This window comes from Seriola aureovittata, chromosome 14, assembly GCF_021018895.1.
Source record: "Seriola aureovittata isolate HTS-2021-v1 ecotype China chromosome 14, ASM2101889v1, whole genome shotgun sequence".
NCBI classification, from domain to species: domain Eukaryota; kingdom Metazoa; phylum Chordata; class Actinopteri; order Carangiformes; family Carangidae; genus Seriola; species Seriola aureovittata.
Genome location: NC_079377.1, coordinates 14525356 through 14539888, shown reverse-complemented (window position 1 = coordinate 14539888; position 14533 = coordinate 14525356). Strand labels below are relative to the sequence as shown.

The following is a 14533-nucleotide window of genomic DNA, read 5'->3' as shown; positions in this document are numbered from 1 at the left end:
GTGCAAAGTTTGTTAGAATCGAAGATAGACTACGGACGTCAATGAAAAGCTAATTAACGGTTAATATTACACCTGTAAAGCAGAGCGATACATGAAGTTAAACGTCCCAGTGCTGTTGTAAGGGCTCTGCTCTATATGAGCACTCATGGAATGCCTCTCGTCCAATCAAATGACTTGGTCGGAACTAACTGTTGTTTAAATCATGTTATATTTTAGGGGCTCGTGTACAGCCTGTAGTGTTGCTAACTTGACCTACGCGTGGCTAGCTTAAGACACTTTTTTTTTTCAATCACGCACCTTACACAAATCTAGCGACTTGTTTGGCTTATTAGAAGAGTATCGCCAGTGTGTGGCAGAGAGACGGAGCAGCAGGTTGTTATATCGATGGAGGCTGTGCGCCGTGTGAGAAACAAAAGAAAGGTATTGTGTCATTTGACCTTTTCCGTGACACACTGACCAAACCGGTCCAGCCATATATTCGGTTTTGACCTAGCCTTGTTTTTTGATGATGGAGCTTACAACTGATGATGACTAGCTCTGACACACTTACTAATCCGTGCACATATGGGTTTTTTTTTTTTTTTGGCAGGATGGGGGACAGCTTGTGATTTATCCTTTTCGATGACTTCAGCGATACGTTTATTTGTGACATGCTTTTAGGGGAAAAATGAATCTTCTCCAGTGCTGTTATAGTGGCCTGAATAAAGCTGCCAAAATGAAGTCACTCGAGCGGTTCCTCCCAACAGTACTGCTCTCAGGCTAGTGTGCTTTTTCATGGCTGACTGACTGTTTGCAATCATCTCCCTCATGAGAATCAGAGAAGTAATTTAACACAGATGTTATGGAAGTAAATGTCAATTACACAACTGCATATTGTGCCAAATCTGTGTTTAGGAGTGTGCTGTATGATGAAGTTGGATATATTTGCATGACAAGGATGGACACACCCTGCTGTCAGAGCTCACCATGTATTATTGAATGCAAGAGGTTCTCTTAAAAATGTCCTTCTACCCTGATTGAAAAAACACTAAAACTAACCAAAGTTGTATCTATTCGGCCAAGAATGTAAAAGTAATGGTCTCTTATTCACCTTGCTTTGTTCTGTACAGGCCAGACCCAAAGGTGAAGGGCTGACACCCTACCAGGGGAAGAAGAGATGCTTTGGAGAGTACAAGTGCCCTAAGTGTAAGAGGAAGTGGATGAGTGGCAACTCGTGGGCCAACATGGGACAAGAATGTATCAAATGCCACATCAACGTCTATCCACACAAACAGGTACTTCAACCTACAGTACGACGCTCACTCTCTGAGCATTTTAAAGTTTTAGAGAAAAAACATTACTCACACTTTGTTTAAGTGGTAGATTGAGTCCAGACCCTGGCTTTCGTGGCTGTGTATAGTCTTGAGGATATTCCAGATGGCCTCATTAAAGTAAAATAAAAATCATACCACAACAACTGCTTTTTCCTCCATGTTCATAAACCAGCACTGAATAAACTAATTACATTTCCTTACTGATAAAAGTTTGGGATTATTTACTGAATGTCATCGAATTTTAAAACAAATATGTCTTTATTAATGGCTCGCAGACACAAAATACCTCCGGGGTAATTGAGGCTCACAGCTGCAGAAATTCCTCTCACATTCAATAATATGAAAAAGTAAAATCATATTCACCAAGATGCTGCGGAGTGTTTTTCCAAACAGCAAACACTCAGAGGGAATTAATGTGCTGGTGAGCTGTCTGTTTAGCTTAAATGTTCCTTACAGCCTGTTGACTAAAGAGGTGGATGGCCTCAGAAAGAATCCACCCTGTTTTCTTCAGCTCCAGATATATTTATCCTCATGCTTCATCTTTTAATATTTATGCTTTTCCACATTCTTCCAATTCCACTTCCTGAAATAAAATTAGGATTACTGCTTGAGGCCCCGCTCGTTCTCTGAATACCATGGCTGGACATGCTCAACTCTGTTAACACTTACATGAAATGAAGCAGGAAAGGGACGCTGCTCGACAAATTTACTCTAAATTTCTGGCAAGGTGTTGCAAAATTCCCAGACAATTGCAAGTTAATGCAATCATTTATTCCAAATCTTTTGTTTGTTTACTTGCATATTCATCAATGTGAGATCTTAACCAAGGATATTAACTATACCCTTTGAAAAGCATGAGTGGAAGACTGCATTCACATTGCCAGTACTTAAGTATTTCTCACTCAAAACCATTTTGTTCCATGAAGTCCACTGGTGAGAAAAACCTCCCTCTTCTCTGCCCCTGTCTTGTGGCAAAGCTGCACACAGGCAGGCAAATTCCCTGCATTTGCAATGTCACCCACTTAACATATTTCCCCCCTGTCAGCATTTGAAATGGACCACTAACCTCTGTGTCCTCGAGTATCAAAGAGCACAGCCTCTCAGCAAGGCTCCCTCCCTCCCTCCCCGAGTATTTCCATGATTGAACTGAATACAGTATGTATTTTCCAATCTCATCCACATGTATAAAATATTTGTCCCTCTTGGCTGGGAAAAATATTTCTTGAACGCCCAGTGCATTTGGTGCAAGCCAGCCAAGGGTATAATTTCCACTGGGGATGATGAGGACATGCCCCCACCCCTTTACTTTTCAAAAATCATATTTTTGCCTCCCCACAGTTTTAGTTTGATTCACTGTCTATAATCTCTCTAAAAAGTGTTCCCTTGCTGCCCAGCTGCCACAATCCAGATTTCAAACTGAATTTAACTTTGCTGAACTTTGACACATGAATTTCCGCCATTGATCAAAAGCAAGTTGTCATGACAGCGCTGACCTTTGAGGGAAGAAAGTGCCCACAATGGAGGAAGCCAATGTAGCTTATTAGCCGTTGCTTCATCCATCTTTATTTAGCCCTATTCCGTCGGAGTATAAACTGCTCCACAAAAGCAGAGTGCTCACAAGACAGGGGTCGATGGTACAAATTCAGTTTTTTTGAATTAACTCTGAATTATTATTGCACCTTTAATACAAAGCTAACAAACATGCTAACTGACAGTTAAAGCTGATTCAGTGACAATTAGTGACTAGGGCTAGAAAGTTCCTGACTTGCTAGGAGTGGAATTTTTTTTGCCCCTGGTTTCGCCTCTCAGGCTACATAGATACTGCTTTAACTTTATTTAGCGCTAGCTTTGCAGATACTACTCATGACTTAAAAACTACTCACCCTCCACTGCAGTCTTTGGGGAAAGGATTTACATGACTACAACTGGAACCACATTCAAAGCTATAGTAGTACTTAAGCCAAGTTTTACTTCTGCACTGAAACTTTAATGATGTCCCTCACTTGTAAGTTGCTTTGGATAAAAGCACCTGCCAAATGAGTAAATGTAATGTAAATGTATAGGGCAGCAAAGGACAGTGCTATTGAGTCAGTCTTTTTCTTGTACTTACTGATCTAAAACAGTAGTATCTCAGTCTCAGTTCTTTATCAGTGAAACTACATAAAATGTTTAGGATAAGTGGATTAATAACAGAAAATTAGGTGGCTTCAAATTATTATGTTGCACAAAGAACGATTTCGATAGTTAAATAGCATTTACATATATTATTTGTTTTTTGTCTGGTTGAAGATCCCTCAACTCACACTTCAACACTTCTGAAACCAACCCTACACCCGCGACTCAAACAAAACCTAGATTTTTTTCATGATTCCTGCTTCTGTTCCAAACACACATACCAAATAATGTTGTGTATTATTGATCGCTGCGGGGGGAAATTTCTCTTTTCACTTCCCTCCAAATGGAAAGAGGTCAGACTGCAGCTTCAGCTCCAGAGTAGACTCCCTTGAGCTTAAGCTTGTTGCTCAAGGACACTTCAGAAGGGAAGATGCCTGCAGCAAAGGCGCTTGAACCTAGCTCACTCAAATCACCAAGGGGACCCCATAAAATATGCATCAGATTTTCCAGCTTTCCTCAAGGACCGAATGTCTTTGACGCACCGATAGTAAAGTCTCAATACTTCCTGGCAGACTCATTAGCGGACGACTGAAATATCTCCTTGTAGTGACCCACGGTAACCTGGTTTCCTTTAGTTAGGCTGCTTGGAATAAATAGCGATTTTGTAAAAATCTCCAACAAGACAAGAACAATAGATGAGAAATAAAATTTTCCAGACAGATTGTTAAAATAACCTCCTAAAGTGTTGGCCCCCCGATTGATTCCCTTTGTCCTCAATAATGATTCCAAGACAGCCATTGCTGCAGCAGTTTGGTGATATTTCCATACAGGTCATCATGATCAAATGCATACTGGATCTTTCTCTTTAATACCAGGTTGTTAAAGTGTACTGCAAGTTTCCAGAGCAGATGGTGTGTTGCCATATCTCTGCAGCTAATTGTGTTTAGTACAAGTCTGGTCTGTGAAAAATATGGGAGTAAAGTTCGATTCCAAAGAAGTTGGGCGTATAGCTGATTTGAATCTGGTGCCAAATAAACTGCTTGCAAAAACTGTGTGCGCGCAACTTTCTCCAGCGTTTAATATGACTCATTACTGGTCCTCTGTTTCTATCCTCAGCGCCCTTTAGAGAAGCCGGATGGCCTGGATGTTTCTGACCAGAGTAAGGAGCACCCACAACACCTGTGCGAGAAATGTAAAGTCCTGGGCTACTACTGCCGCCGTGTGCAATAATCATCGACTCCGAGTCAGAGAGCACCTTTTGTGTCCCAAGTCCTGTCGCTCTTCCTCCATCGAGGCTGTTAACTTCCTCCCTGCCCAGTCCACACCCAGGTTTCCCTCATCCCTGCCCTGCACACAACATGGCGTCCTTTCCTCCTCACGTTTTCCCCTCTGTCTTTCAGAAGCCTCAAATATAGATGGTAGCTCTAATCCCCTCTTCTCTTTGATTCCTTTCCTCTCCAACCACAGCAAATAAACCTTCTGTCCCTCTGCTTAACCCCCACCCCCCTGTGGAACACAGATTTTATTCATTATGCCTTTTTTTTCCCATTGACAGTATTGATGATTACATCCAGGAATGAGAGGAACACGTTAACATAGGATCATATCTGTTTAAGTGCTCTTCATCAAAAGCAAAAACTTACCAAAATCAGTGACTTTTGTGTGTCTCATGTATCAGAAACCATATAACCCCACTGATCCAACTCGATGTTTAACAACGTCTAATCATCGTAATGATGAATTAGCAACAGGCATGTATTTGGTGTCACTGACAGTATTTGGTCTCAATAGATTACCTCACCTTGGCGTTTGTTGGCTTTGTGTTTACAGAGATCTGCCTTTCATTTCCCTGCCAAGTGAAGTGTGTGCTAATGTGATGAACATTTTAACCTGGGCCTCTCACAATGGTTTAATGTATAGGAGGCCTGTGACGTCTTGCCGTATTAGGGTCAACAGCACATCTTATTATAACTGTGAATTAACCAAGGGATAAAGTGCCATACATCCCTAGCTTACATTTGGCCTATTTATTTTCTTGTTGTCTAGTGTGCAATTTGAATTTTAACTGGGACATAAAGAAATGTTTTTTTTTTTGTATGTTTGTATATCACATTATTGTGTAACTGCTTCCACGTGTCTTTAGAAACTACTGTAGGTTCAGTTGCGTAGTCGCTCCTCGTCTAGATTTAGTGCGTTGCTAACAGATAAGGTTTCAGTCATCCTCCCTAGAGTATTTTTGTTGCCACACAAATTCTCTATTATCTATAGTTTTAGATAGGTACAGATGTCAGATAGGTAAGTTGCGTTCAGTTGAAATCACAAGAAGGTCAACTGAGAAGGAGCCATAGGAAAACAACAATAGTTTCAGTAACAGTTATCTCGCCACCCACAGTCTCTTGCCAGTGCCGAATATTCTATTCTTTTTTAAAGCAGTTGAAAAAATGAACTGCTTGCCATAATTTAATTAGCATTATGAAACATGACTTTAGAGGTTAAACTGTTCACATGTAAAGCCTGATTAGATTTAGAATTAGTAAAATACAAAGGAGATGTTTGTTTGGAAGAGGTTCAGAAAGACATTTAAGATCACATTTTAGTGCCAATTGATGCCTGGCAGCCTTAGTGGAGTCAGTGAAGCTAAATGGAAACATTTCCAAGGGCTTGCACCCTTCAAAACTATGTCCAACAGCTGATTGCTGCATAAAGAGTGTCCAGAGAGAGGTGAAGCTTTGGAGAATCGCAATGATTTTTAGGTTGGTTGAGAGAAAAACAATAGGATTTAATATACAGTAGAAGGGCTGATTTGTGATGTGGTGATGCTGAAGATTCAAGGATATTGAAAGTGGTGATAAGTATAATAAGTTTACACTCGCATTCATTTTTATGGGGCCTACAATTATAAACCAATGTCTTTAAAGAAAGAGAAGTGCACATCCTGTTTACATAGATCACTGTGCAGACCTAAAGCACTACAGAGGAAATTAATGTAGTTTTGACTTTTTAGAAACCTGCCTTTCAAGGAACCTTGTTATAGGAATTGTGAACTATTTTATATGTACTGTATTTCTAGCCTTATAGAAGCTGGTTGACTATATTTTATACTGTAATATACTGTATGTGCCTTAAAAAGATTTAAATCCCTCTGAAGTATCAAGACTAGGAGGCCATTCGAAATTTGGAAAAGACGTATGGGGACAGGCTCAGAGTTGGAGTAATATATGTGCATGTGGTAACTGTGGTGCATAAGAAGTTTAATGCAGGTTCGATATGTGACAAAGGACAAGAATATGACAGTTCCTCTATTAGCAGTTTGAACTGGCATGGTGGGTGTTCGCTTCAACAAGGTTTGCTGAGTTGGAGGCACAGGCTGAACCAGCATTCCCAGCTGGCAATAACAATCCTCCTGTGGTCTGTTGTCATGGAGTATCAACAGAGACGTTATTCCTCAGTCGATCCTCACAACAGAACGGAGTCGCACATCAAACTGTGGACCTCACTCTTTGTTTTTTCTATCTATTGTAGTTATGTTTATCTAAGGAACCATGGATTTTCTCAAGAAATATACATGGTCACTTGCCTTAGTGGGAGAGATTGCAGTGGCTGATAATGGTACCTTACAGTTCTGGGAAATTATCATTTATCCCACCTCTAAAGTTAAAGGGGCACTCCAGCGAGTTAGTACTGAAGTTCCACAAAGTTAAGAGGCATCCAGGAGACACTAAAGAAAAGTCTAAATCAATGCAGCAGAGCCTGAGATATCCTTGCTTTTAGGCCTTTGTATGTCTCAAGCTTGGATCCTACCTTTCCCATAATGCAACTTAATAGCATCTGTCTGGTAAATGCATACACGTTTAAAACTCCACACCCCCCGTTTGTAACACAGGCTTTTTCTTAAAAATGTGTCTCCACGCCCAAGTGGAGATAGCCATGATGACATCACCCTGACATCATCAGGGCTATTTCCTCAGACTCGACAAACCTCCTCGCGAGCCACAAAAGACATTATACAACTGTCTTTCGCACTCAGCACAGGACTCCCTGTGATAAGTAACCTGAACTTCAGGAGTGATTGGTGAAGTGCCCCTTTAAAAGATAGAATTGGCAGTTGCGCTTAATCCAAAAGAAAGGTTCTCCTTATGGCCCCGCCACTGCTGGGAACAATCCATATCTCTTACTGTTAACATCGTCTTTCTTTTGCTTTCTTTTGTGTGATGAGACTAACCTAACAGGTCTTTACATCTGAACCTTATTGTCATACAATGTGGCTCCAGTGAGAGGAAAAGATACCAATGATGCCTTATAACTAACCTCATAAACAAGTAACAACATTATAGTGATTCACAGACTTCTGGTAAAATAGAAATGAGAAATCCTGTTGAAGAGTTCGATTCCGCCCTGAGACATGTTATGAGGAGGCCATTTTAAATGGCAAATCAAGAGCCAATGGAAGCAGCTGATACAATACATTTGAAAAAAAGAAATCACTGCTTTCAGACGTAGTGTCTTGAATTACATATACTTGACTTTTCTAGTACCTTTTCAGTTCAAATTTGTTATTTTCTATGAATGAGATGTGTATTTTGGAACACTTAATAGATGTTGAAAATTTTAAAGCAATCTGCAAAAACTCAAGAGTTATTTCCCTGACAAAGATAGACTGTTTTATGTATATATTTGATGGCCATCATTTTCAAGGATATTAGCTCTTTTGAAGCATTATGCAATATTGAAGCTTTTTTTTGTGTGTGTGAAGAAGGGCCTATTGCTGAGAAATAAACAAAGCTGGGAGTTTTTTTGTTTTTTCTTTATGTTTTACAATAATCTGAGGGGTTATCCTGCAGAAATATTTATGGAAAGATTTTTTACAACACTTTTTGTATAGAATATGCAACAAAGTTACACTAAGAAGGAAATATTGATGTCTACATAGAATATTATTAAAAAAAAAACAGCTGGTACATAATTAATACCCTTTCTCAATTATAAGCCATTGTATTTTTGTGTTTTGTTTTATGATGTTATCAGTGTTGAATAACCCACAATGTTATTCAGTTGCTATCTGTAACTAATTGTGAGCTGCCATTTACATCCATAGAGTCGCATGTATTCATTTTGTAAACAGTAACTACAATATTATGAAGATATGTTGTGTTAACATGCAGAAATCTTTTTTTTTTTTTTAATAATTAGTGACGGATACTCACCACTGTATAAGCACGTTAAACTGTGAGATGTAGTTTGCTTAAAGCAGCAATGACAAGAAACTATTATAAAATGTTATGGTGTTATTAGTAGTTTAGGGAGTGTATACTTTTTGTCAAGAAAGCGTGTGTGACAAAGAACTATTTTAGAGTTTGCATGTGCATGTGTTTGGTTTGGAAAGAAATATTATTTTGTGCAATGTATACTTATTTAAATACTTTACGGTAGTTTTCTTCAGTACATGCTGTTAACGTTATCAGCAACTTCTGATTGTTATTAGGCGTGAAGTATTTCATTTACTGCTAGTGTAGCCTCTATGAATAATACATATTTACTGAATGTAATGTGTTAACACTTATGTGGTCAATTTGGAAAGTTATGTTTGTATTCTTTGCTGTCTGTATCACTTGAGATGTTTGTAATGCAATATTGCAATAATGTAATATTTGAATTGGACAGAACACAGGCGTGAGGTTGGGAAGACAATGATTTTGGGAAACAAGGACAGTCATGGTTTAGAGAGTAGACCACAGGTCTGTTTTTCATGTCCATAAAACGGCATTCCAAAATGTGCCTTATTTGTTAGTTGGGAAAACATTTTAGTTCTATAGAGCTGTCGAAGGTTTGATGAATAAAAGTCATATTGAATTAGGACTGCTTGGATAATGTGGTTTTCATTTGTTTGGATCCTGTGCTGAATTTTTGTAACCAGTAACTGGGAGGTGTTCACTCTGGACTTTTATTTCTGCCAAAAGCAACACATTGTTTTCTGTGGAGCTCCTGTCCATATAATATTCATTACAGAGAGTATATGTTTTCATCATCACTCTGTTCTGTGTCTTTGACTGCAAGCTCCAAGCCTTACATAAGCGTATAGATTATGATAAAAGAACTGTCCAATGGATTATTCATGGCTGTTGTGTAACACAGAAGAAGGAGGGACTTTTTCCCTCACTTTCCGTGAACGTGCTGAAAAGATAACAGACACATCGAGGTGATAGGAGCCGATTTCAACACTTTGGGTCAAACTGTGGACAGGAAAACCAAAACACACAAAAAAGGACACCCAGCTGACATGGGTGCTGCTTGATAAATGTAGACATTTACAGCAGAAGAACCAGTTTGTACCAGTTGTAAAGATGTCATTGTTTTGCATGTGTATTAAACGTTGGCCGCAGCACTGCCGCCTCTCGAGCCAAGTTTCCATGCACAATATTGGACATGCATTCCAAATAACTAAAACTAAACCAGAGGGTGGGGACCCAAATTATATCAAGTTTGTTACAACATCTCTAGCTCAAACAGAGAGAGAGCTGCAAAGTCTCTATAGCAACAATGTAATCTGAGAATTCAAACAAACGGTGGAAGGTCAGTGCGCATATGGTTTCATTTAGGGGCAAGAGCTGCTTTTTCACGTCGCTTCATTATTTACTTTCATAAAGTATTAGCTCGATAAGAGGCACCACCCAGTCTCTGGCCTTCAGACATGTCCGGGCCTTCTTTTCTCTCCCTCTATCTTTCTCTCACTCTCCTCCGAACACTCTGCGTTTCGAATTAAAGAGGCTGTGAAGGAAGAGCAGCCCACATACAAGCTAAAGACATTTTCAGGTTCCTTTATGGTTCCAGCAGATTAAATCGTCTGTGTCCAATGAGGCTATAGCCCACAGGTCTATCATCTGTCAACTGATTTCATGTGATACTTCAGCTCCACTGTAGGTGGATGTCACGTGATGTCACATCCTGCTCTGATGGACAGGAAGTCAGTCGTGGTGGAGAGCCGCTGTCTAAAAAAAGCTGCTGGATCATTTCCAGGAAGCTTTAAAACCAGCGGGGTTGGTGGCACATGAGAGCAAATGTCCTGTACTAGGAACAGAGCTAGTAAAATCTGAAAATGTTCATTTATTTGGCAGGAAATAGAGAGTAATCGCACAACAACAACTTTCTGGGTCAAGGTAAAACGTAGAAAAACAAGAGATCAGTAAGAGCCAAGATAAAAATGTACCAGTGTAACTACCAGTCTTTCCATTGTTAGCATTATTTATAAGCAAACACGCAATGTAAACTTGTCATATCTGATGATTTGAAGCTAAATCTACGGATCTTTTAAAATTGTAATCCACGGTAGAAATATCAGATTTTAGGGAAGAACAGGATCACCTGTGACAGCTCCTCCTTGAAAGTATCATGAAAACGGGAGGACAGATAAAGTAAATACCAAATGGCTGCATAGTGAGTCACCCCACAGAAGTCCCTGTGCAATCTTAGGTGTTATTTGATTTCCCCGCAGTCAGTGATGACAATTTTCTTGATCACGCCGCCATCGTGTAAACCAAAGGATTCCATCTTAGTTACCACGTCCATACCTTCCTTCACCTGCCCGAACACCACGTGTTTACCGTCAAGCCTGTCAAAGGAGGGACAAAATGTGAATTCAGCAAGTGATGACTCAGAGCGGCTATGCTGAGATGACTGATTAAAAAGTTCTACCGAGTACTTACCATTCAGTTTTAGTCGTGCAAATGAAGAACTGGGAGCTGTTGGTGTTTGGCCCCGAGTTTGCCATGGAAAGAGTTCCTGCAGAGATCGAAAAGACGGCAAGTAAATCAATTTAATGTGATGCAGTCAACAAGATCTTGACCTCCTTTTACCACTGATTCAGTCACATTTAGGCCTGACTGTGGCAAAAAGGAAGCATGACACAAGTCAATAACTGTGTTAGGAGAAGGGCCTGCATCTTTTCTCTGAATCTGACGCAGACTGTGATTATGCAACACTTTCAAATGAAGTACCAAATAATCAGCATATGGACTAGGTTTATTGAAGAAAGGAATTATTTTGATTAGTGCTTGTTGACTCACTAAAAAGTAGGTCATTCACCTGGGGATTGCAGAATGCATATAGCCAGAAGTTTTAAAGCTGCATGACATTAGGCACCGCCATCTAGTGGAGAGGCAGCTGAATTAAAAATCTATCAAATAATACTGTTAAGAAGCTGGCAAAGTGGCATGTGTCATAATATAAACAAGATAAGGGCTGCTAATTAGAATTATTTTCAATATCAATTAATCAGTTGATTATTGTTTTTGATTGACTACTAATTTAGTCCTCAAAATGTCAGAAAATGGTGAAAATGTTTGAAATCCCCACATTTTAGAGACTGGAATTAGAGAATATTTGACATATTAGCTTGATATGTGACTAAAGAAAATTGTTGATTCATTTTCTGTCTATCTCCTATTTAATTGACCATTTGATTCAGAATTACACAAGAGCCTCAAATGTGGTTGGAAAAACTGTTTTTTCTAGCAGTCACACACTTAAAACTCTTAATTAGCTTATAGATATGAACGCAAAGCTGTAAGCTGTAACAAATACGCATCATGGATGGATGAAGAATAGTTTGTTGTGTCCTCTAAACTGAGTGGTGTAGTAACTGTGGAAGTGAAGCTGTGGAGACGTACCTGGACCGGTGTGTTTTAATTTGAAGTTTTCATCCTTGAACGTTTTCCCATATATAGATTTTCCTCCTGTGCCGTTGTGTTTTGTGAAATCCCCTCCCTGTAGCAGAAAACACAGTGCATTAAGACACAACATGGTAAACACTTATGTGAACACTGTCTTCACTGTTAATCTTACCTGACACATGAAATCTGGTATGACCCTGTGAAACACACATCCCTTGTATCCAAAGCCATGTTCCCCAGTGCACAGTGCTCTGAAGTTTTCTGTTGAAATACACTTATTTTTATTAGTATCAGCAAAAGCCAAGGGCAGTTTAAGGGTTTCGATGTTCAGTAGTTATTGTTTAAAGAGACGTGGTTAAACATACCTGCAGTTTTTGGCACGACATCTGCACTCAACTGCAAGATAATACAAATCACATTCAAATTCATGGATGAATGTTTACATGAATGCACTGCCCTTGTGAGCGTGTATTTGACGAGAGTGAGACATGCTGCTGGTCAGGCCAGGGAGAGGCTAGCTGGCTACCTCAATGATTATTCTTCCAAGAGACTCACTGTCGGCCTCGATGTCCAAAAACACCACTGGGTTTTTGGTGGGACCGGAGGAAACCAGCCTCGCAGCGGCGATGCCCAGCGCGCTGTATCTCATGCGGCTTTTTATTTGTATCATCGCTGCTCGGCTGACAGGGTGAACAGGACCTGCAGGCCATGGGTGCTGCTCGCTGTGATGGTGTTTACGTGTGACGTCGCAGCGACGTTGACTGTATGTGCGTGGCGTAAAACAAACAGCGACACCGCGTGTTCAGGAAGTAAAACAGCACGAATAAGTTGTTGACAAAATTAAAATCTCACAAAATGTGCACTTTCTGTTTATTTCTGATGAAGTTTTCATGGGTTTCAAATTGTATGCTTTTATACTTGTTATACTATCCCCATGACAACTGAGCAACTTCACTGAGGAAGGCCAGTATATTGTGTGAAAGTTCCTGAAACACCACGTAACTGACCTTGTATGAGTTGTATGAGATTCTTTTTCTGAGATTGGCGTTCCTTTGGTCAGTATTGAACTATTAAATTCAACTTTAACTATTTCTCTATCAGTGAACGCTGTAAGGGGAGAAAAAAGTTTCTGAATTTCTGTCTGGTTCAAGAAGAGTGATTAAGCGAAGAATCATTGACTGCTGAACTAATATTTCTACATTTTTACTTATTTATACTTTGTATTTCTATAATCTTTTGAATACTCTTGAGTAACATTTTACTTGTGTCAACATAATTCCACAATATAAATGATCATCTCCATCGATTGGATGTAAATGATGCAGTTAATCAACTGTTTATGTAGATTTCCTCTTGATTTCTATAGAAATGTGAGGTTATTGGAATGACTAAGGACATTTGCTAATTTTACAGTGCTCCTCTCTGCCAGTCATATTTACATTTCAAGTAGCGGGTACTGAAAAGGAACCTCACCATTCTGATATCATTTGCATTTATGTAATTTGCATTGCTGTTTTCTTGCAGTAAATAACTCACTGTGATGAAAAACAGTATGGGGTATATTATGAATTCTAATAAATAAATGACCATGATTAATTAAAACATGAATTAATAAATAAATGTGGAAATATGTTAGTTTGAAAATAAAAAATAAAGACATTTGCTAATTATAAGTATTTATCTATTCTTCTTTTTTTGACAAAATTTAAATGTATTTGTTTATTTTCAAGTACATGCTGTCTTCATTTATTTACCTATTTATTTCCCATGTCACTTTTGGGCCCCTGTATGTTCAGGTACAGGGTAGTATATACTCTATATATAGTATATACTGTCATTTTGATGAACAGCAATGCCTTTGAAACACAAATGCAAGATTGTTTTGAATATTTCTAAACCACAAAGAGGTGTACAGTCATAATGTAAATATCAGTATTTTCAAATGATGCTTCCAACATATCACATGTTGCAAAAGTTGACTATTGCCTTGTACAAGTATTTTTAATCAAGAAGGAACTTTATCATCAGCATCATTAGTATTGCAATCTCAGGTACATTGATCTAATCCAGCCATAGACTACAGTATGTAATCTTATGTTTTGTTTAACTGGAACACTTGAAGCCCCTTGGATTAATCACAAAATTGCTTGGAGGCCCACAGTAATTTCTACAGCTCCAATCTGTAATTGGACTAATTAATTGAGATAAAATTTGCTGATTGTTTGCCACAGTCATTGAATCAACTTTCTTTCAGTGTTAATTTCTGCTCACAGGATAAGAGATCACTTTTTTTCTACATTTAAACAATGTCCTTTTACTAATAGTTTATGAATTAACTAATGAAGTGGACCTTTTTTCACAGCTGACATTTTGACCTATTATAGTAGGAAAAGCACAGGTGATACAAATAATATTAAGGGCAACACCAGCACCCATTAT

At 39.0% G+C, this 14533-nt stretch overlaps 2 protein-coding genes across 3 annotated transcripts in view; one reads left to right on the top strand and one right to left on the bottom strand.

The window, feature by feature from the left end:
• zcchc24 (zinc finger, CCHC domain containing 24) overlaps positions 1 to 9284 on the top strand; it is a 37164-nt gene extending 27880 nt beyond the window's left edge. The window contains exons 3-4 of the mRNA XM_056394877.1: positions 1110 to 1274; positions 4545 to 9284. Of these exons, the coding sequence (XP_056250852.1) occupies positions 1110 to 1274; positions 4545 to 4658 (279 nt within the window). The 3' untranslated portion in view covers positions 4659 to 9284. The remainder of the gene's footprint in view (positions 1 to 1109; positions 1275 to 4544) is intronic.
• A 1230-nt stretch (positions 9285 to 10514) lies between these two features.
• ppifa (peptidylprolyl isomerase Fa) lies at positions 10515 to 12836 on the bottom strand. 2 transcript variants are annotated; one of them, XM_056394879.1, is made up of 6 exons: positions 12621 to 12836; positions 12460 to 12490; positions 12267 to 12355; positions 12092 to 12188; positions 11129 to 11204; positions 10515 to 11034 (listed from the first exon to the last, which is right to left on the bottom strand). In XM_056394879.1, exons 1-6 carry the CDS (start codon positions 12762 to 12764, stop codon positions 10899 to 10901), a joined length of 573 nt encoding a protein of 190 aa, XP_056250854.1. In that variant the 5' UTR covers positions 12765 to 12836; the 3' UTR covers positions 10515 to 10898. The 2 variants fall into 2 exon arrangements, with proteins under 2 accessions (XP_056250854.1, XP_056250855.1); XM_056394880.1 differs by having other exon boundaries at positions 12650 to 12777.
• Between the last annotated feature and the right edge of the window lie 1697 nt (positions 12837 to 14533).